The sequence below is a fragment of the Tamandua tetradactyla genome, chromosome 1, assembly GCF_023851605.1.
Source record: "Tamandua tetradactyla isolate mTamTet1 chromosome 1, mTamTet1.pri, whole genome shotgun sequence".
In the NCBI taxonomy this organism is placed as follows: domain Eukaryota; kingdom Metazoa; phylum Chordata; class Mammalia; order Pilosa; family Myrmecophagidae; genus Tamandua; species Tamandua tetradactyla.
Window position 1 is genome coordinate 217,975,056 of NC_135327.1, and position 21,227 is coordinate 217,996,282.

At 37.7% G+C, this 21,227-nt stretch overlaps 1 protein-coding gene and 1 pseudogene across 1 annotated transcript in view; both read left to right on the plus strand.

Annotated features, from left to right (window-relative positions):
* Positions 1-15,587, plus strand: part of NRP1 (neuropilin 1) — a 154,409-nt gene extending 138,822 nt beyond the window's left edge. The window contains exon 17 of the mRNA XM_077152119.1: positions 15,472-15,587. Within this exon, the coding sequence (XP_077008234.1) occupies positions 15,472-15,509 (38 nt within the window). The 3' untranslated portion in view covers positions 15,510-15,587. The remainder of the gene's footprint in view (positions 1-15,471) is intronic.
* On the plus strand, positions 10,896-12,074 carry LOC143688125 (centrosomal protein of 70 kDa pseudogene; annotated as a pseudogene).
* Positions 15,588-21,227: the final 5,640 nt, after the last annotated feature.

A 21,227-nucleotide genomic window follows, 5' to 3' on the forward strand; every position in this document is an offset into this window, starting at 1 on the left:
GAAGATTACTGAAAGGTCTCCAAAAAAAGCTTTGACCCTAATTCTGATACAAAACGATGGCTCTTTTCCCTCCTCTAAAGATTTTATTTTATACGCAAAAATGATAGTTTAAAATAATAAAATTATGATAGAACTAAAGAACAAGAACTATAGCAGATTAGAAAGTTTGAAGAAAGACAAAAATATAGAAAACAAGATAGACTATGGGATTTTTAAATTAAATTGGTGAGTTGAGACATCCATCACACAGGTGCACTGGAGAAAAATTGAGCAAAGAGGGAGGTAGGAATTCCTGGAAGGGAGTTATAAATAGAAAACAGAGAAAAACAATATTAAAAAAAAACTATATCACAATCTTCCTATTGATAACAATGAAAATTAATTTAAAATAGTAAAAACTAGCTTAAGTAATCATCAAAAGCAACAGAAAAGGAAATGGCTATAACCTCGCTAAACAAACTTCAAAACATGTACCATAGAAACAGAAGGCTAGAGCAGGACAAGATGTGCAGTACAGCCAGCTTCTCACCTGTCTCCACCCCCGAGAAGGGAGATGTGATGGGGAGATTGAAGACTTCCCAAGAATTCTCACTAACAGTCCCACACCTGGAGGTAAGCAAACTGAAAGAAGGTCCCATATTTTTCCTTTTCTGACTGAGTAAAAGTAGAAAACTACTGGGAAGAAGCTGATGGGATGGGGGAGCAGGGCATCATGGAGCCAACTCTCTGCATTGGGAAACCATCTGAAATCCAAGGGTACTGCCATCTTGGGAATGAGTCTCATCCCACCATTAGATGGAGGAAAACCTGGCCCTGTGTGAGTACCTAGCCAGACAGTGCAGAACTATTCTCCCTTAATAATAGAATCTCCACCTGCATACATGACCGCCCAGAAGGAAAACTGTATTGCCCAAGCAGGCTGCTTTGTGTGGCCATGTGGCTATGTCCTAGCCAATCAAATGTGAGAAGAAGTGATGTTTGAAAACTCACATTCGTGTCTTCAAAGAAAGGCCATGCTTTTTTCTTCCTCTTTCCTCCTCCCATTGGCTGAAATGGGAAGCTTGGGTAGGAAGCTAAACTTCCTTTCTGAGGAATATAATCTTGACAAACAACCAGATAGAAGAATTCTGGATCCCTGGCTCCACAGAGCTGTTGACATATTAGCCCCAGACTGCTTACATTCAGTTATGTAAGAGAACTATAAATGTTCTTTCAATCACTGCTATTTTGACCTTTGTAGAGGTAAACCAACATCATATCTAATACCTGATTAGGTATCTAACTCGGGATATTTAATAAAATCCTAGAGAGGAGAACCAAACCCAGATATTCTACCAAAGACTGTACATCAACCAAGATGGCCTTGCCTCCTCCCTTTATATGTGATAGCCCAGATATAATGGGAAGAGAGTCAAGAATAACCCACTACATATCAGAGCGAATAATGTAGTGGGTTATATGTTATGAGGACATATCATGGACTTAAATCATGATCACGTTGGCTGCATCCACAGGTGATTGCTATTGTAATCAGCTAAGGGGAGAGCAAAGGGAATGTGCCAGCAGAGTGGCCCAAGAACAGCAAGATGAAGAGAAGCATGTTGGCACCAGGCAATCAACAGCACAATGCAAAAATATCATGAAAAAAAAATAACAAGATAGAAGAAAACACAAATCAAGAAACAACGATTTACTCACAATTGATATTATATAGAGAACATAAATATAATAACCAAAAGGTCATAATTAGATAAAATAACAGGATATAACAAAAAATAAGGCTTGCAGACAAGATAAATCTAGGAATGAATAATAGCATTACTACGAAATTTAGCAAATAACTTAAGAACAAGTGAAACTGCTGAAAACAGAATTACTGTCATTACAGGAAATGCTTGAGGTAATTAATCATGATGACTGCAGATGAAAAAGCTATTTAAGCAATTTGATTAAACTACATAAACTGAAGAAAAAGGTAAACCAATATAAAGATATTTTGTGCCCCTAAGTTAGAGACCCCACCTAAAGTAACAGAAGATATACTGAGAGAAAGTTTTCTTGAAATAAAGATGATACAGAACCTGCTGATTGAAGTGAGTACAATGTTTAGGAAAATGTGATATAGTATGTTAAGCTTTGAACTCTGTCCTTGTTAGACTTCTGAACTACAAGAGTACTAAAACAACGTGTCAGGCACTCAAAACAATAAAACAAATTACTAAGAAATAAGGACAAACAATTAGTCTGGCCTCAGTCTTCTTTAGAGCGATATATAACACTCCATTCGAAACAATAGAGCAAAACCCACAAGGTTTTTAGAGGAAAAAAAATGTAACACCAAGAAAACTATTCCCATCCAGCATGTAACTGAAAAGGAAAGGAAATCGGCTGGCATTCTAAAACACGAAGGAATACAAGGAAGGTCTACAGTTCTTAGGAACTGCTACCAAAAGAACTGTTAAACAATCAGATCCACACAATTTAAAATGAGTCAAAAATAAAGGAAATCAAGAATGGAGAAAATGGTAAAAGTGTGAAAACTAAGTTATGTTGGGAATTAAAGTTATATTACAGGTTATGAATGTTATAAATTTGGATAATGAAAAATATCATTTTTATATAAATAAAAATATATATACCAGGAAATGGGGAAAGTGAGGTAAGAGAAGGTATAAAGACTGTATTCTTCTTTCCAATCCCCTCTTCTTTCAGAGCAAGAAATCAGTATACACTATTTTTAATTAAGACACTGGTTTGTTTTTAACAACTCTAATGCCTTAAAATTTTTGCTAATCTCCTTTGTTGAGCATAAAGTAGCCTTTTAGCAGTTGATGTTGTTAATAATAAACAATCACTTCACTTTTTTTATTCTGGTAGCATTCATATAACACAAAAATTTCCCATTTTCACTATTTTTAAGGGCACAATTCAGTGGCATTAAATACTTTTACAATGTCCTGCTGCCATCATCACTATCTTAGTTTACCAGTGGTGCTAGGATAAATGCCCTACAATGGGTTGACCTAAGCAACAGAAACCGATTGACTCATGGTTTTGGAAGCTACAAGTCCAAAATCAGGCCATGGTTTTTCCTAGTTGACATAGCCTGCATCCATGGTGATCTGTCCTCTTGGTCTCCTCCTGTGGCTTTCTTTGACTTCTGGCTCCTACTAACTGATATTTTGCGAATTACCTCTGCCTGATAAGGACTCCATTCATGTGCATTAAGGCCCACCCTTCAATTTGGCCTCATTCTAATAAGATCTTTGAAAATCCTATTCACAAATGAATCCACACCTTTAACTACTATTAACATCTTCAAAGGTCACATTTACAAATGGGTTCATACACACAGGATGGGGCTTAGGGCTTGAACAAGTCTTTGTACAGGATTCAATCCCCAATAACCACCTTCCATTACTAAAACTTTTTCATCAGCAAAATAGAAACTCTTTACCCATTAAAGCGGAATTACCCATTTCCCTTCCTCCAACCCTCTGGAACCTCAAATCCACTTTTGATCTCCGTGACTTTGCTTATTCTAGATATTTCATATAAGTGGAATCATACGATATTTGCCCTTCTCTGTGTGGCTTATTTCACTTAGCATGTTGTCCAGGTTCATCTGTCTAGTTTGTATCAAAGTTTCATTCCTTTTTATGACTAACTAAAGTCATAAATAGCTCCATACATTGGGTAGCTCTACCATATTTGTTTGTCCATTCATCCATTGATGGGGAACTTAGATGTTTCCACCTTTTGACTGTTATGAATTGTCATGGTCAGGCTCACATGTCAACTTGGCCAGGTGGTGGTGCCCATTGTCTGGTCGGGCAAGCCCTGGCCTGTCTTGTTATGAGGATATTTCATGGACTTAAATCATGATCACGTTGGCTGCATCCACAGGTGATTGCTATTGTAATCAGCTAAGGGGAGTGTCTTTTGCAATGAATGATGCTGAAGCTAATCACCAGAAAGCCTTTAAGGAGGACTCAGAAGAGACAATCACACTGCCTCTTTAGCCAACCAGCTTCTCCTGAGAGTTCATTGAGGACCTTCATTGGAGCTGTCACTTTGTGGCCTGCCCTACATATCTTGGGCTTTTACATTCCCACGGTTATGTGAGACACTTTTATAAATTTTATATTTACAGATATCTCCTGCTGATTCTGGTTCTCTAGAGAAACCTAGCTAATACAGCTATAATGCTACTATGAACATCAATATACAAGTGTCTGTTTGAGTCTCTGCATTCAATTCTTTAGGGTATATAGCTAGAGTGGAATTGCTGTGTCATATGGTAATTCTACATCAAACTTTTTGAGGGAATGCCAAATTGCTTTCCACAGTGGGGGCACTATTTTAAATTCCTACCAGAAATGCATGAGGATTCCAATTTCCCCACATCCTCACCAACACTTGCTATTTTCAATGTTTTTAAAAATAGCCATTCTGGTGGGTGTAAATTGTATCTCATTTTGGTTTTGATTTGTATTTTCATAATATCTAATGATGTTGAGCATCCTTTCATATGTTTTGTGGCCATTTGTATATCTCCTTTGGAGAAATGTCTATTCAAATCCTTTGCCTAATTTTCTTTCTTTCTTTCTTTCTTTTTTTTTTTTGCCTAATTTTTTAATCAGGTTACTTATCTATTTTTGAGGTGAAAGATTACTTAATATTTTCTGAATTTAAACCCTTATCAAATACATCATTTACAGCTATTTTTCCCATTCTGTAGGTTTTCTTCTCACTTTCTTGATAACATTTTTAATTGATTAAGTCCAGTAAATCTACTTTTTTTCCTTTGTGCATCTGCTGTCATATCAAGAACCCATTGCTTAATACAAAAGCCTAGAGATTTTCCCCTTTGTTTTCTTCTAAGAATTTTATTATTTTAGTTTATCTATTTAGGTCATTTAGCACCATTATTGAAGACACTATTCATTCCCCATTGAATGGACTCAACAGCCTAGTCAAAATCAATCAGCCATAGATGTATAGGTTTATTTCTGGGCACTCAAGTCAATTCCTTTGCTCTATATGTCTCTCTTATGGCAGTACCACACTGTTTTGGTTACTGTAGCTTTGTAGTAAGTTGGGATATGTGTGTCCTCAAAGTCTGTTCTTCCTTTTCAAGAATGTTTTGACTATTCATGGTCCCTTTCCATGCCATATGAATTTGATGGTTGGCTTTTCCATTTATACAAAAATGTCTCCTGAGATTAAGATCAGGTTTGAATTGATCCAACATATATCGATATCTTAACAATGTTAAGCCTTAAAATCCATGAACATGAATGTCTTTCCATTTATTTAAGTCTTTTAAAAATTTCTTTCAGCAATGTTTTGGTAGTTTTCAGTGTATGTGTCTTTTACAGCCTTGGTTAAATTTATTCCTAGATTTCTTTATTGGTGTGTAGAAACACAACTTATTTTTCTGTGTTGATCTTATACCCTCCAATTTTGCTATACTGATTAGCTCTAGTAGTGCCCTTGTTGATTCTTTGGGAATATATATATATATATAGCATCTGTGAATAGAAATAGTTTTACTTCCTCCTTTTCAGTTTAGATGCCTTCTTTTCCTTGCCTAATTGGTCTGACTGGAACTTTCAGTACAATGTTGGATAGCAGTGGTGAAAGCAGACATCCTTGTGTTGGGCCTGATCTTCATGGGAAATTTTCCAGTCTTTCACCATTGAGTATGAGATTTGCTGTGCTGATTCAGTGTTTTTTCTATCTTTAAATAAAGTTAATGCAGTCCTTTTTACTATAATTGCACCTATAAAAAGTCGTTTAAGTAAAAATACTTCTCTTTATCAATCTATATTATATCTTTAATATTCTAATAGTAAGAATACTGAAGACTATTATTTTCTCACCTATAATTTTCTGTATTTAAAAAATTACAAGAAATGAAATTGATACAGTGAGGGAAAAAATAGACGTGCCAAAACAATTTATTGAATAGTAACTTGTGCTTCTTTTATATATATTTCTTTTCCCCTAATTTTAAGCAACAGCCAGACTTGTAATTCCTTGCCTCCAGCATTTTTGCTAGATGAAAAGCAGCTGAAATTCACTTTGTAAAAGCATAAATCCATCTAAACAATAACATTAAGTATCTCAGAGTGAGTCAGTTGAGAGAAAACATTTCAAGGCATATTGAAAGATAAATTGAAATTATTATAGACAGGAAATGGAAGAAAAGTATCTGGTTCTGTACACTCCTGTGGCAGTCCATAAAAAGGGAGCTGTGATCCTACTCACACGGATCTCCCACCCTAAAGTTTCCCACACCATTAGAGTGGGATCAGGAGATATATTTTTAATTCAAATTACTATCTGTTACTTTCTAAGTAAAAAAACCCTCATTTATATAGTTATAAGCTTAAATTCCACATGCCCACTCTCCTTAAAGTACTTAACACTGTATCCCCAAAAAAATATGGATTAGCCAGTTTAAGACATTGGTACTAATTGGTTTATTTCATTATCTTAGCTCTGCCCACTCTCCCTGAAGGATAGCATGGCTCTTAAAGACGAAGCATCAGGCCAAGAAAGCATACTGAAAAGGGAGGCCAGGAGCAGGGCGTGTTCCCAAGTCAGAAAGATGAAACCGCTCTAGCTGGAGGAAAGACGCTTGGTTACCTGGAGAAAGTCTTGAAAAGCAAAAAAGGACTCCATAAAGGAGGAGGTATGAAAAACAAAATTAATAGATAAATTCCAGGAAGATGGCAGAGTAGAGTAGGCTGGATTCACCTCTGCTCCATGGAACCAGAGGGGGACAGAAAAAAAGACTGCAACTGCAGTCCAGGGAGTGAGTGATTGAAGACGGTCTTCATTATTTCATAGAGAGGTCCTAAATGAAAGAAGTGGAGAGATCAGGACAGGGAGAGCAGAGTGAGTCTCTTTGGCTGCAACCCTACCAAGGGAAGGCAGTGGCCCATGGGGATGTGTGGATCAAGGGGAGTGGACCATGCCTCTGCTCCAACCGGCCCCAGCAGCTAGCTGGGGAGACCTTCCTGCACAGCTCCACAGCTGGCAGCACCCCTGGGGAGCCCAGATGTGTACTTAACCACCTGCTGCAGAAAGCCGCAAGCACCCGGTGCTGGGATCAGCGGGCCTGCTGGGCACCGCAAATATTGATCCTTTCAAGTACTATGAATGGCAGGTCTGCCCAGCACCAGGTGCTGTGATCAGCTGCTCTGCTGGGTGTTCTAATCACCTGCCCCATCCTGCATGCTGGGACTGGCAGGCTGGCCACCATGCACTGGGTGCATCCCCCCCAGCGCACACACCATCTTGCCCAGCTGGCCACTGCAGTCTGGGAAAGGCCGGCCTGAGAGCAGGATGTGGTTCTGCAGCACCCCTGCTGGGAAGAAGCAGTGAGTACAGTCTGGCAAACTCACTGTCAAGATTTTTTTTTTTTAATGTTTATTTTTAATTCTTTTCTTTTCTCTTCTGTGGGCACCAGTCTAAGTGCATTCCCAAAATGCCTTGGGGTGTTTCTTTCTAGCTTCAGAGTCTGCTATTGCTGAGGTGTCTTTTTGGGGGTAGAGGGGGAAAGCACAGGCCAGGAGTTGAGGTCGTCTCCAAAGTGGTGAGTGGGCATTCTGCTTTTAACAGATCTTGCACCTTCTATATGAGATCCAGGCTTTGGTTTGGTAGGGAATTAATGACAAACCAAGTGCAAAAGAGGACCTTCAATGCAAACCCAAATAAATACGAAGCTTTAGAAGAATGAAGGAAACAAACTTGCTAGATAACCTTATCAAGATTACCAAATGTCCAGAACACAATGGAAAGTCACAAAGTACATGAAGATCCAGGCAGAAATAGCCCAGCTAAATGTCCAAGCAAAATACTGGAGGGGACATAGAATATGAAACAACTACTCAAGGATATTTACAAAGAAATAAAAGATAATCAAAAAGACACTAGAAAAGCATAAAGAAAAATTCAAAAGATTAAATAGAAAAATAGAAGATCTCATAGGGATGAAAGATACTGTCAGCCAAATTAGAAATATACTAGAGAAACATGATAGCAGCTTCCAAGAAGTGGAAGGAAGAATAAGTGAGCTAGAAGACAGAACAATTGAACCAGACTGCACAAAAGAACAAAACAGCAAGAAATATGGGGGAAAAAATAGAGCTGCATCTCAGGAAAATGATGGAAAACAAAAGGTGTACAAATATAAGAATCACTGATGTCCCAGAAGGAGAAGAGAAGAGTAAAGGGCTTGGAAAGTTAGTTGAAGATATAATTGGAGAAAACTTCCCAAACCTTATAAAAGACATAAATATGCAAATCAAAGAGGCCCAATGAAACTCAAATAGGTCTACTCCAAGACACATAATAATTAGACTGTCAAATGTTAAAGAGAAGCAATAAGTCCTAAAAGGTACACAAGGAAAGTGATCTACTAACTACAAGGAAAACCACATAAATTGAGTTCAAACTTCTCAACAGGCACCATGGAAATGAGAAGGCAGCAGTATGATATATTCAAGATTCTGAATAAGACAGGCTTTTCTAGCCAAGATTCCTTATCCAGCCAAGTTGTCCTTCAAAATTGAGGGAGAAATTAAAATCTTCAAAGATAAATAAAAGAGGTGCAAAGGTAGTTCAGTGGTAGAATTCTTGCCTGCCATGCAGGAGACCCAGGTTTGATTCCTGGCCCGTGTACTTCCCCCACAAAAGAGAAAAATTCAATAAATGGTGCTGCAATAATGGGATAGTCACGTGGAAAAAGAATAAAATGGGACCTCCACAATACAGCATACAAAAACAAACAAACAAAAAGATAAACAAAGACTGAGAAAACTAGTCAGCAAGAGACTTATAAGAAATACTAAAGGGAGCCCTGTCAATTGAAAAAAAAAAAGACAGGGGAGGGTTGGTCTAGAGTAGGCCACAGAATCAAGGCAAACCAGTAAGGGTAATTTAGAGGATAAAAATAGAGAGGGAGAAGAATTTATAGATCTGGCAAATAAAAACTAAAGGATAAGATGGTACATTCAAGAACTGCTTTTACAGTAATAACTTTGAATGTTAATGAACTAAACTCACCAATTAAAAGATACAGATTGGCATAATGGATTAAAAACTATAATCCATCTATTTGCTGTTTACAAGAGATACATCTTAGATCCAAGGATATAAATAGATTGATTAAAAGTGAAAAGATGGAAAAAGAAGCTCCACTCAAGTTGTAACCAAAAGAAAGCAGGAGTAGCTATATTAATATCAGATAAAATAGGCTTTAAGTGTAAAGGCATCATAAGAGACAAAAAAGACACTGCCTAATAATGAAAGGAAAAATTCACCAGGAAGGAATATCAATCATAAATGTTTACAGTACTCCAAAGCACATGAGGCAAATATTGGTAAAACTACACCACTCTCCACTATAAATAGTACAATCAGACAGAGGATCAACAAGGAAATAGAGAACTTAATGTAATACATTAATTAGACCTAATAGACATATATAGATCATTACACCCCCAAAACACCAGGATATACATTCTTCTCTAGTGCTCATTAAATGTTCTCCAGGATAGATCATATTCTGGGACACAAAACAGGTCTTTATAAATATAATAAAATTGAAATTATTCAAAGCAGTTTCTCTCACCAATAATGGAATGAAGCTGGAAATAAATAATCACCAAAGAACCAGAACTTTCACAAATATATGGAGATTAAACAACACACCCTTAAATAATTAGTGGGTCAAAGATGAAATTGCTAGGTAAATATCTAGAGATGAATGATAATGAGAATACAACATACCAGAATTTATGTAATATGGCAAAGGCAGTGCTGAGAGGGAAACTTATTGCCCTAAATGCCTATATTTAAAAACAAGAATGAACAAAAATCGAGGACTTAACTCCTCACTGGGAGAAATTAAAGAACGAACAGAAAACTAACTCCAAAATAAATAGATGAAGAGAAAAACAATGATTAAAGCAGAAATAAACAAACTGGAGAACAACAACAAAAAAATACAATAGGAAGAATCAACAAAAGCAAAAGTTGGTTCTTGGAGAAAATCAATAAAATCGATGGGCCCCTAGCTATACTGACAAAGAAAAAAAGAGAGGATGTACGTAAATAAAATCAGAAATGAAAGGGGGGTTATTACCATGGATCCTGAAGAAATTTTAAAAATCATAAGAGAATACTATGTACAACTGTACACCAACAAACTAGACAACTTAGATGAAATGACAAATCCTTAGAAACATATGAATTACCTTTATTGACTTAGATCTCAACAAACCAATTACAAGTAAAGAGATTCAATCAGTCATCAAAATCTTACAAAGAAAAGCCCAGGGCCAGACAGCTTCACAGGGGAATTTTATCAAACATTCCAAAAAGAACTAAGACCAATCCTGCTCAAATTCTTTTATGAAACTAGCATCACTCTAATAGAAACCAGATAAAGACACTACAAGATACTCTCAATAAAATACTAACAAATTAAACCCAATGACATATTAAAGAATTATATATCATGACCAAGTAGGTTTACAGAAGGAATGTAATGGTGGTTAAACATAAGAAAATGAGTCAATGTAATACAGCACATTCACAAATTGAAAGGGAAACATCATATGATCATATTGATTGATGCTGAAAAATCATTCAACAAAATTCAGCATCCTTTTCTGATAAAAACACTTCAAAAGTTAGGATTCAAAGGAAGCTTCCTCAATATCATAAAGGACGCATATGAAAAACCCATAGCCAGCATTTTACCTAACGGTGAGAGATTGAAAACAGCTCCTCTAAGATCAGGAATGAGACAAGAATGCCCATTGTCACCATTATTATTCAGCTTTGTACTAGAAATCCAAGCTTGAGTGATCAGGCAGGATAAAGAAATAAAAGAGGGGCTGCTGGAGAGAGGTGGCGTCTGAGGAAGATGAAGATCAAGTTTCAAGCATCATTTCATCGAGATCAACTTGAATGAGCAGGTGAAAAGTTTTTGCAGGAGGAAGCTGCTGTGTCTGAGGCAACTCAAACTTTTTTCTTGCCAACTTCTACTTCTTTTGATTCTACAAAAGAAACCATGTCTCCAGTAGCCCCTAAAGCCCAGGAGTCCAGTGAATCATCAGACAGACTCGTGAAAAGTAAACAGCAGGAAGAAGCAGAATGGGAAAGCATAAACGTGCTGTTGATGACACATGGCTTAAAACCTGTGTCCTTGGTCGAAAGAACAGATCTAAAAGATCTGATCATTTTTGACAAACAGTCGTCACAAAGAATGAGACAAAATTTGAAAACATTGGTGGAAGACACGGCACGTCAACAGATCATGATACGGGAACTCATAGAAACTAATCAGCAGCTTAAAAATGAACTTCAGCTAGTACAAAACCGAGCAGCAGAGCAGGAACAACGAGCTAATGACTTGGAACAAATTATGGAAAGTGTGAGATCCAAAATTGGTGAATTGGAGGATGAATCCCTAAATAGGGTTTGCCAGCAACAGAATAAAATAAAAGATCTTCAGAAAGAACAGAAAGCTTTACAGGCAAAATGCCAGCATTATAAGCAAAAACGAATGGAGCAGCAAGATACTATTGCTTCTTTGCAAAAGGATATCTACAGATTAACAAAAGAAGAAGAAGAACGCATTATTACTCAAAACAGAGTGTTTGCCTATCTCTGCAAAAGAGTTCCTCATACCATCTTGGATAGACAGTAATATTTTCTAGATAATTTGTTATGGTTATGTAGTTATGTACATAATATACTTGAAAAAAACTGATTTCATCTTGGGAATAGTTCAATGGCTCATAAACTTGAAAAGTCTTTCTCCAATGTAATTTTTCCTTTTTTTTTTCATGTCAGTGACTTGTTGAAGAAACTGGTCAGTTGCCCTGGAGAAGCTATCCACATTCTAGATTTATATGTTGCTTCCTTTGATTATATCATTTATTATTCTATCTCCTATGAACTCATGGGGTTTTAATAATAAAACCATTAAAAATATCTTTGGCCAGTGGAAACTTCTTCATGCTGGCCTCATAAAAAAAAAAGAAATAAAAGACATCCAAATAGGAAAGGAAGAGGTAAAGCTTTCATTATTTGCCAATGACATGACCCTTTATTTGGAAAACCCTGAGAAATCTATGCCAAAGCTACTAATAAATAAATTTAGCAAGGTGGCAGGTTACAAGATTAATGTACAAAAATCTGTAATTTTTCTATACGCAGGTAGTGACCTAACTAAAGAGACAATTAAGGACAAAATTCCATTCAAAATTGAACCCCAAATAATCAAATATCTAGGAATAAATTTAACTAGGGATATCAAGGACCTATACAGAGAAAAGCACAAAACACTGCTAGAAGAAATCAGACATAAATAGTTGGAAAGATCTACCATGTATGGATAGGAAGGTTGAATGTTGTTCAGATGTCAATTCTACCCAAATTGATCTACAGATTCAACACAATACCAACCAAAATTCCAATAATGTACTTTGAAGACTTGGAAAACCCAGTTATAGAATTTATTTGGAAAGGAAAGAGACCCCAAATAGCTAAAGATATCCTAAAAAAGAAGAGCGAAGTGGGAGGATTAACACTTCCTGACTTTAAAGCTTACTCTAAAGCCACAATGGTCCAAAGAGTATGATACTGGCACAAAGATAAAAGTATTGGCCAATTGAATAAAATCAAGAATGTGGAACTAGACTACCAAACTTATGGTCAAATGATCTGTGACAAGACCCCCAAATCCTCTGAACTGGGACAGAACACTCTTTTCAATAAATGTGCATGGCAGAATTAGATATCAGTAGCCAAAAGAATGTAAGAGGACCCCTAATTATACTCTATACAAAAATTAATTCAAAATGGATTAAAGACCTAAATATGAGACATTTGATACTGAGACAGTATCAAAAAACACCTAGAAAAAATATATAGGGAAACATCTTCAAGACCTAGTAATAAGAGGTAGCTTCTTAAACTTTATATCCAAAACACAAGCAAAAGAACCAAATTAATAAATGGGAACTCCTTAAAATAAAAAATTTCTGTGCCTCAAAGCACTTTATAAAAAAGATGAAGAGGCAGCCAAATAGTTGGAAACCACACATCAGATAAAATTTTGATATCCTGTGTACATAAAGAAAGTATACAACTCAACAACAAAAGAACAAACAACCCAATTATAAAATGGAATAAAGATAGGAATAGACATTTTTCTGAAGAGCAAATACAAACAGCTCAAAAGCAGATGAAGAGATGCTCATTCTCATTGCTATAAGGGAAATGCAGACTACAGTGAAATACCACCTCACACTTATAAGAATGCTGCTATTAAGCAAACAAAAAACTACAAATATGGAGAGGATGTGGAGAGATTGGAACGCTTACTTATTGCTGGTGGGAATGTAAAATGGTGTAGCTGCTGTGGAAGACAGTTTGGCGGTTCCTCAGAAAACTAAATATGGAGTTGCCCTTTGACCCAGCAATACCAATACTCAGTATATACTCAGAAGAGCTGATAGCAGTGGCATGAACAGACATTTGCACACCGATGTTCATAACAGCATTATTCACAATTGCCAAAAGATGGAAACAAAGTGCCCATCAACAGGCAAGTGGATAAACAAAATGTGGTATATACATATGATGGAATATTATGCAATAGTAAGACAAAATGATGTCCTAAAGCACATGACAAGATGGATGAGGCTTGAGGACACAATGCTGAGTGAAATAAGTCAGACACAAAACGATAGATACTGTATGATTTTGCCTGTATGACTTTGGTAAAGGTAATCTCCGAGGTTGAATTCATTTTAAAATACCTTAAATCTTTCATGAGGTTGAACTTAAATATAAGGGAACAGACAAAAGTGATGATAACTAATTAGTGGGGTTAGAAGTAACATTGCCATATTGAAGGTAAATATGATGAAAGTAGATGTATAGTGCCATGTATTCCACTGATTAACTCTGCACTTATAAGTAAGTTCTTGAATGAACTTCTTCAAAGATTTGATCTTGTAGAAAGAGTCAATAATAGAAGGATATAAGGGAAAAACTAATATTGCATGCTAGGGCATACAGTTAGCAGGATGACATCAACAGTACTACAGCAATACCAGGGGTAAATAATTGGGACAGTGGGACAAGAGATTAGGGGAGATTTTGATTTGATATTTGGTGAAGCTGTGTTTATCAGCACTTTGTCTCTTTGGACTGGCTAAAAATGTCTAAAATTGAGAATGCTGATTGTACAACCAAATGAGGATACTATAAGACATAATTTGTTTATTTTGGGCATTAGCCATAATACCAATGGATGGAGGGGGCCAAAGGGTACAATAACTGAGAAGCTAAAAGGCAAACATATGAATACATATGCAATTATAAATAAGTTTTATAACTTTATAAATTATAAATCATATAAAAATATGATGAAAAACTGTGCAGCTACTAAAAGGAATGATGTCACAAGCATGCAACAAACTGAAAAACTTTGGGGACAATGTGTTGTGCAAAATAAGTGAAAAATAAAGAACAAATATGCTATGGTTTGTTTCAGAAAATACTTATAAGAAAATTGGAGCCTAGTTGTAAGTTCTTTTAGCAGCCATAAAAGCTGTAATGAAAAAATATGGAAATATTAAATTTTCCCAACTGGGAAACCCCTGGTACTCAAACATTAGGGTCTCCCAAGGACATAGGCCAAGCCCTTGATTTTGAATGGAGAAGTTAAGACTATCTATAATTATACCTAAGTGTTACTTCCAGGAAACCTCTTTGGTTGCTCAGATGTGGCCTGTATCTCTCTAAGCCCAACTCTGCAAAATTATTACCCTCCCCTATACATGGAACATGACATTCAGGGGTGAAATTCTCCCTGACAATGGTGTCTTCACTTCCAGGGTTAAGCTGGCCCTGGCACTGAGGGATCAACAATGCCTTCCAGACTAAAAGGGGGAAAAGAAATGTAACAGAATTAAGTATCTGTGGCTAAGAGAGTTCAGATGGAGTCAAGAGGCTATTCTGGAGGCTACTCTTAGGCAAGCTTCAGCTAGATATTGCTAATTGTCATGGTTTGCCATACCCCAATAAGCACCATTCCTGTTAACCCTAACAAACACCTAGGGCTCTAACTGAGACTCTACAAAAGTTTCACGTACTAAGTTTACTTTCCTGAAACCTCTAACCTCCCAAGGGTTCCTAGGCCAAATAAGTCTTGAAACACAAAGGAACCAGCCTCTCCAAGGATATCAACTAATTCCATCCCCCTATCCCATATTGTTGAAACCCCCTTTCCCAACATGAAAAAGTTAGAATGGGCATAGCCCAAAGACCCCTATAGACTGGGAGTATGATCAAAGAAGTAGGAGTTACAATGGAGAAGATAGGATTTAACAGATGAGCATGGCTGTTGAATCACTGTACTGATATTTCTTACAGCTTCCAGTGTTTTGGAGCATCCAGGAGGAAAATCCTGAAAATGTGGAATGGTAAACCATACCAAACTTTGAAATCTGTTCTGTATTTCTTAAAATGCATTTTGAAAATCATTGCTTTTTTTGTATATCTGTTCTTTGTCACAACAAAAAACATTTTTAGAAAAGGAAAAAAGTGGACACTCAGAAAAAAAATGTATATATATACATAGCCTATATAGTTATTTCTGAAATAGTTCTCAGTAAGAAGACGAAATTTTCAAAGCTGTAAATTATCAATCCATGTGGATTACATAGTAAATAAAAATATTGGAATTGTCTGCCACAAAGTAAGAGTTCAGTAGGTTAAGAAATGAATGATTAAAAATGGCATAATCCATAAAGTATAACATACCATGAGTTTGGTCTAGATGGCTACATTTGGCTGGACAATGCTATTGACCTGCATCAATCATATGAAAGTAACAACTGCCTACAAAAACACCCACGTGCTAAAAGTGCTCAATAGCATTTCTGTCTTAGGAACCACCCTAGAAGCAGCTCACTTCAGACGGACATGTCTGCACCCTTAGGACAGAATTAAGGCACTGGTGTCTCTACCTGACGGCCTAGAAACATCTCACGCCTCTTGCACTAGTCCACTCAACTGTCACCGGCGGATCTGTTAGGCTCTCTTACAGGTCAAAAGAGGATTCAGGCCAGGCAAGCTCACTCTGTTGTCTCACCTTGCAGCATTTTGGGCTTTCAAGGTCATCTTGAAAAGTGGCATTAGTTTTCCCTGTACTTGACAATGTTACCCCATGATGTCATTCTGATTTATAATTCCCTGTTGCAAGTCCCTCCATTTGCATGCCCTTTAGCTTGTGGGGGTATATATTAGGCAAAGCACTTCGCAGCTAAGCACCTTTGAAAAGGAGATTTTTAAAAGGAAGTATTATTAGGTCCAATTTTCCCATCATGCCCAGAATTCCCTTTTCATTTAATGAAAGCCCCATGTGGAGAAGCCTGAGCCCTGAGCTGTGCCAACACTCAATGTGACTGCTTACCTTGGGAGCCAGCCAGCCATTCCTCAGTCCCAGGGGGTGCAGGGGATGGCGCAAGTGTTATTAAAATACAGAGCCGCAGATAGACATCTGCAAGTGCAAAGTATTCTTTTTATGGAATCGCAAGGTAAAGTGCACCTCCTAATGCAGAACAGCCTATTTGTCATGCTGTGTTGCCATCACTTGAGGCTGTTACTCTGAGCTCTGGAGAGCATGTTCTGCAAGGCACATGTCAAGCGTGATCATTAAGCCCCTCTCACCATTCCTGAGGGGAATTGGGCAGAAACCATAAGTGGAAAAAGCTTCAGAAACAGTGATCTATTACTTAAATAAATGAGAGTGCTCTAGATCTGAAAGGAATTCCATTTTACTTGTGAAATAAGCAAAAGACTATGAGATGAAATAAAACAATGCAAAATTATATTTGTCTAGTAACACTTCAGACAATTCAGTCAATTCTCTCTCCTACATAGCAATGGGTATCTTCAATGATCTGCACTGGATATGTTTTTATTTATGAGTTCATATGCTTCTGCTTAAGCAATGGAGATCATTTTTTGTAGAAACTTTTCATTAACTCTATCCCTACAAACTTACGAACCAACAAAGACCAAATTAAATCAATACATGCATATTTCCTTACACAAAAGGAGGGTAGAAACCAGAAATACATCGAGATAGAGTCCATGTAGGCTTGCACTTTTCATTTTTTTCTGATTAATAATATTCAGGGATTTGTCTAGCATAGAGGAGAGGAACAATGGATTTGCCCTAAGGAGACTCTGGTATTTGTCCAATTCCTACCTTCATTCCTGTCTTCCACAAATAACCACTGAGCACCTATCTGTACGAGGTATGATGTGATAAAAAAAGTTATATAACATTCAGTTTATGCCTTCAAATGGTTTGTAGATTTTTATGGGAAATACGAACAACAGAATGATAAAGAAGATATACTGGTTTCCTTGTTCACTCACTGCACGATATTGTCCAAGTTACTTAACTTTGCTGAGCCTCAGTTTATTCCACTATAAAAATTAAGGTAATAATATCTGACTCAAAGACTGGTTGTGAAGACTCATTTGGTAATATATCCAAAATACCTAGAGTACTGCACATTTTTTTTCTTTAAAAAAGAACTGAGATCAAGAAAGTTGGGTACAAATTCTGACTCTCCTTCAGGAATGACACTGGGCCAGTCAAGTAATCTCTCCAAGTCCTAGGAGGCTGTTAAGGAAGGGCGGGGGTGAAGTAGCTGATAATGAAAATCTCTAAAAATGACTTTTACCTATCCCAATGGAGACACACTTGAGATTTTGGCAGAGGAATTACATGGAATTCTTTAGAAAAAAACCAATTTGGTAGCAGTAAGTTGACGAGTGTGTGTGTAGAGTTAGGAGCAAAAGACAAGAATATCTGTTAGGGAAAATGTCTGCAAATTCTGAACTGGTGATGGGGGAAAAAAGAGAATAAGTGTGAAGGACATGGTGGAGGTGAAATAGAAAGGAAGTAGGCAGCAATGGATATGGAAAAGAGTTGAAAATGATATTTATTTTTAAGTTTGGCAGGCTCAAAGTATGGCAGCACAGGACATTCTAAAAAGAAGGTCAGAGGGAGAGCTAATTTGGAGGGAAAGAAAGCAATGTCAATTGGAGACATAACGAGTTTGAGGTAACATTCTTTTATCTCATTCTCCATTTTTCAAATGCAAATTGAACTATCACTCTCCTGCTTTGAAATATTCACAGATGTCCCATTCCTTTACAATAAACTCTGGTCATCTTTCCGTGGTGTGGTAGGCTGTCACATTATTTGTCCTCAATGAGCCACACCTCCAGGTATTCACACCCTTTTGTATTCCCCTCTCACACTGACTCTGGGCTTAGCCACGTGACTAGCAAATAAAGGCCTGACAAGTGGTTATACTATGGGAGTCTGTCCTCTTGGAAACCAGCCACCATGCTCTAAAGAAGCATCAGCTAGACTGCAGAATGATGGGACGTCAGGCAAAGAGAGAGCCTAGAAAGTAAGAGATCACCTTGGACCTTACACCACCAACTGAGCTCTCAGATAAATTCAAACACATAAACCATCTCAACCACCCACCATGGAGCAGAAGAACCAGCCAGCTGACTCAGTCAACCTATTGAATTGTGAGAAAGAATAAACCATTCTTGTTTTCAGCCACTAAGTTTTGGGATAGTTCACTATACAGCAATAGAAAAATGAAACGTATAAGGTGCTGCATGATCTGAAGCTTTATAAATAAAACAATACAGCTATAATTGTATAATAATAAGGGAGTTGTCTGAATTTTTAGCTTTACCTCATACTCACAGAAGTCTAAGTACGCTGGTCTTTCAATGCCCCAGATGGATCAAACTCTTTCATTCATCAAAAGTATTATATATGCTCTTTTTGTCTTTGAAAAGTCTCTTTAAGGGTCCCCATTCTTGCCCCACATGACATTTAGTAGGCTATGTAACTATACAGTTTATTTGAGTAATTCTTTAAAGTCTATCTTTGAGGCACGACAGCAGAAATCATGTCTCTTTTGTCCTTCACTTTATCCCCAGCCCCTGGCACTGTGCCTGGCACTTAGCCTCTGAAATCTTACTTGAATGCATAAACCAAAGGCAGCACAGATTAGCAGGCAATGCAAATGCAGATCCAGAGCTCAGGAAAGAGGTTGTCGTGGAGAAAATGGATCTTGGAACTGTCTGCATGGAGGTGTATCACAGTGAAATCCGCGGGTAGGTGTCAAGGCTGATAGCAGGGGTCTATGGGAACAGGATGTCTGCCAGAGCTGCCAGGACAAATATCACACAACGTGTTGGCTTAAACAATAACAATTTAACTGGCTTACGGTTTCAGAGACTAGAAGTCCAAACAAAATCAAGGCGTAGGCAAAGCCATGCACCCTTGCCAAAGTCTGTAATGTTCTGAGACTGGCTTGCATCTCTGGCTCCTGTCATATGGTGATGTCCTTGATGTCCTTCTGATGGCTTTTTCTGGCTGACTGTCTGAATTTTTTCTGCTGATAAAGGACGCAAGTGATACAGATTATGACCCAACTGTTTAGACGGGTCACACTTAAATAGGACTGTAGAGGATCCTAGTCACAAATGAGTTCACGCCTTCACTGATGATGCATATTCAAATGGTCCTATTAACGATTGGGTTTATACCCACAGGAATGTAGATTAAGATTAAGAACATGTCTTTTGTTGAGGTACTTTATTCAGTCTGTCAAGGGGAGTCCAAGGACAGGCAAGGGTGAAGGAGCAAGCTAACAGACAGGAGTTTCAATGAGGTATGACAGCAGATGAGAAGATGTAGCTTCAAGGCTGGGAATCCTGTCTCCAGGAAAGAAAAGAAGCAGAGCCTGTGTCAATCAAATCCCCACCTTCAAGCGGTCTTCCTTCCTGAGTATCTCATTAACAAGAACCCTCCTCCCACATACAGTGGAATTTCCAGTCACTCTGAGATCTCTCCTGAGTCTCTCTGAGATGCCTCTCCCTGTGATTCCGCTTCTGCTGAATTCCCCATTTCTCTGGAGTCTCACTTTCAGTTCCCAGTGCCTTCTCTCCACATCACATACAGCCACTTAAATAGGCAACACAGCAGCTTTCCAGTTGATTCCCCAAGTAACCATGCACATGGGCAATTGTTTCAGCAGTTTTACCAAAAGTTTTGAAAAACTGGATGTGTGTGTTAGAGATGGGATGGTAGGGAGCTGGCAGAGAAGGTTTTAAAAGTTACGTCCTATCAAACAACTTAAAACAAAATTGTATTTTATACAGCCCTTATAACTCCCTAAGAAGCTATTCCACGCACTGAGAACTCCTCAACGGGTAGCTCTTATCAGAAAGTCCCCAGCTGCACTGCCTTATATTGAATCATGCCCCCACAAAGATAGAGCCAAGTCCTAACTCCAGGTTCTGTAGTTGGGAACTCTTTTATACATTGGATCTTTGAGATCCTATTTGGATGGAGCCCAACTGAAATAAGGCAGGCCTTAATCTAGTATGACTGTAGACCAAAGAGAATTTGGCCAGAGGAGCAGAAAGTCACAGGAGGAGACCAAGGGGACAGATCACCATGTGACAGAAGCAGAGACTGATTATCAACAAGTCACCACCAGTTACTTGCTGCAGACTTCAGAGAAGCATGGCCTGCTGTTACCTTAATTTGGAACTCCTAGCCTCCAAACTGTGAGCTGATAAATTCCTGCTGTTTAAGCCAACCAGTGGGTGGTATTTGTCATAGCAGCCCTGGCAAACTAAAACATTCATACCACAGCCCATTCCACTCCACCACTGCTAAAGTATCTAGGAACATTTTCTCTTCCTCCTTGCATTTCCCATGCTTTGCTCCTTCCCCATTCCAAACCCCTAATAATAGCTGATTAGAGCTGTTACTTATTTAATAATGATAATATTATTGATATTTGTTAGGAGCGCCTTATGTGCCTGGTGCTATCGTAAACAATTAACACACACATATTATTTAACCCTTACAACAGCCCCATGAAATAGGTATTATTATAATCCTTATCAACATCTCCATTTGTAAAGTTTACACTAAAAACCCCTCCCATTTTTTGGTACCTAGCAATTCAGCTTTCTTTCTCTTGTCCTAGCCTAACCCCTTGGGCAGGTCTTCTTCTTAATGCCAAAGCAAGGCAAAGTCATGAGTCTTTGACTGGCTTTTTCCT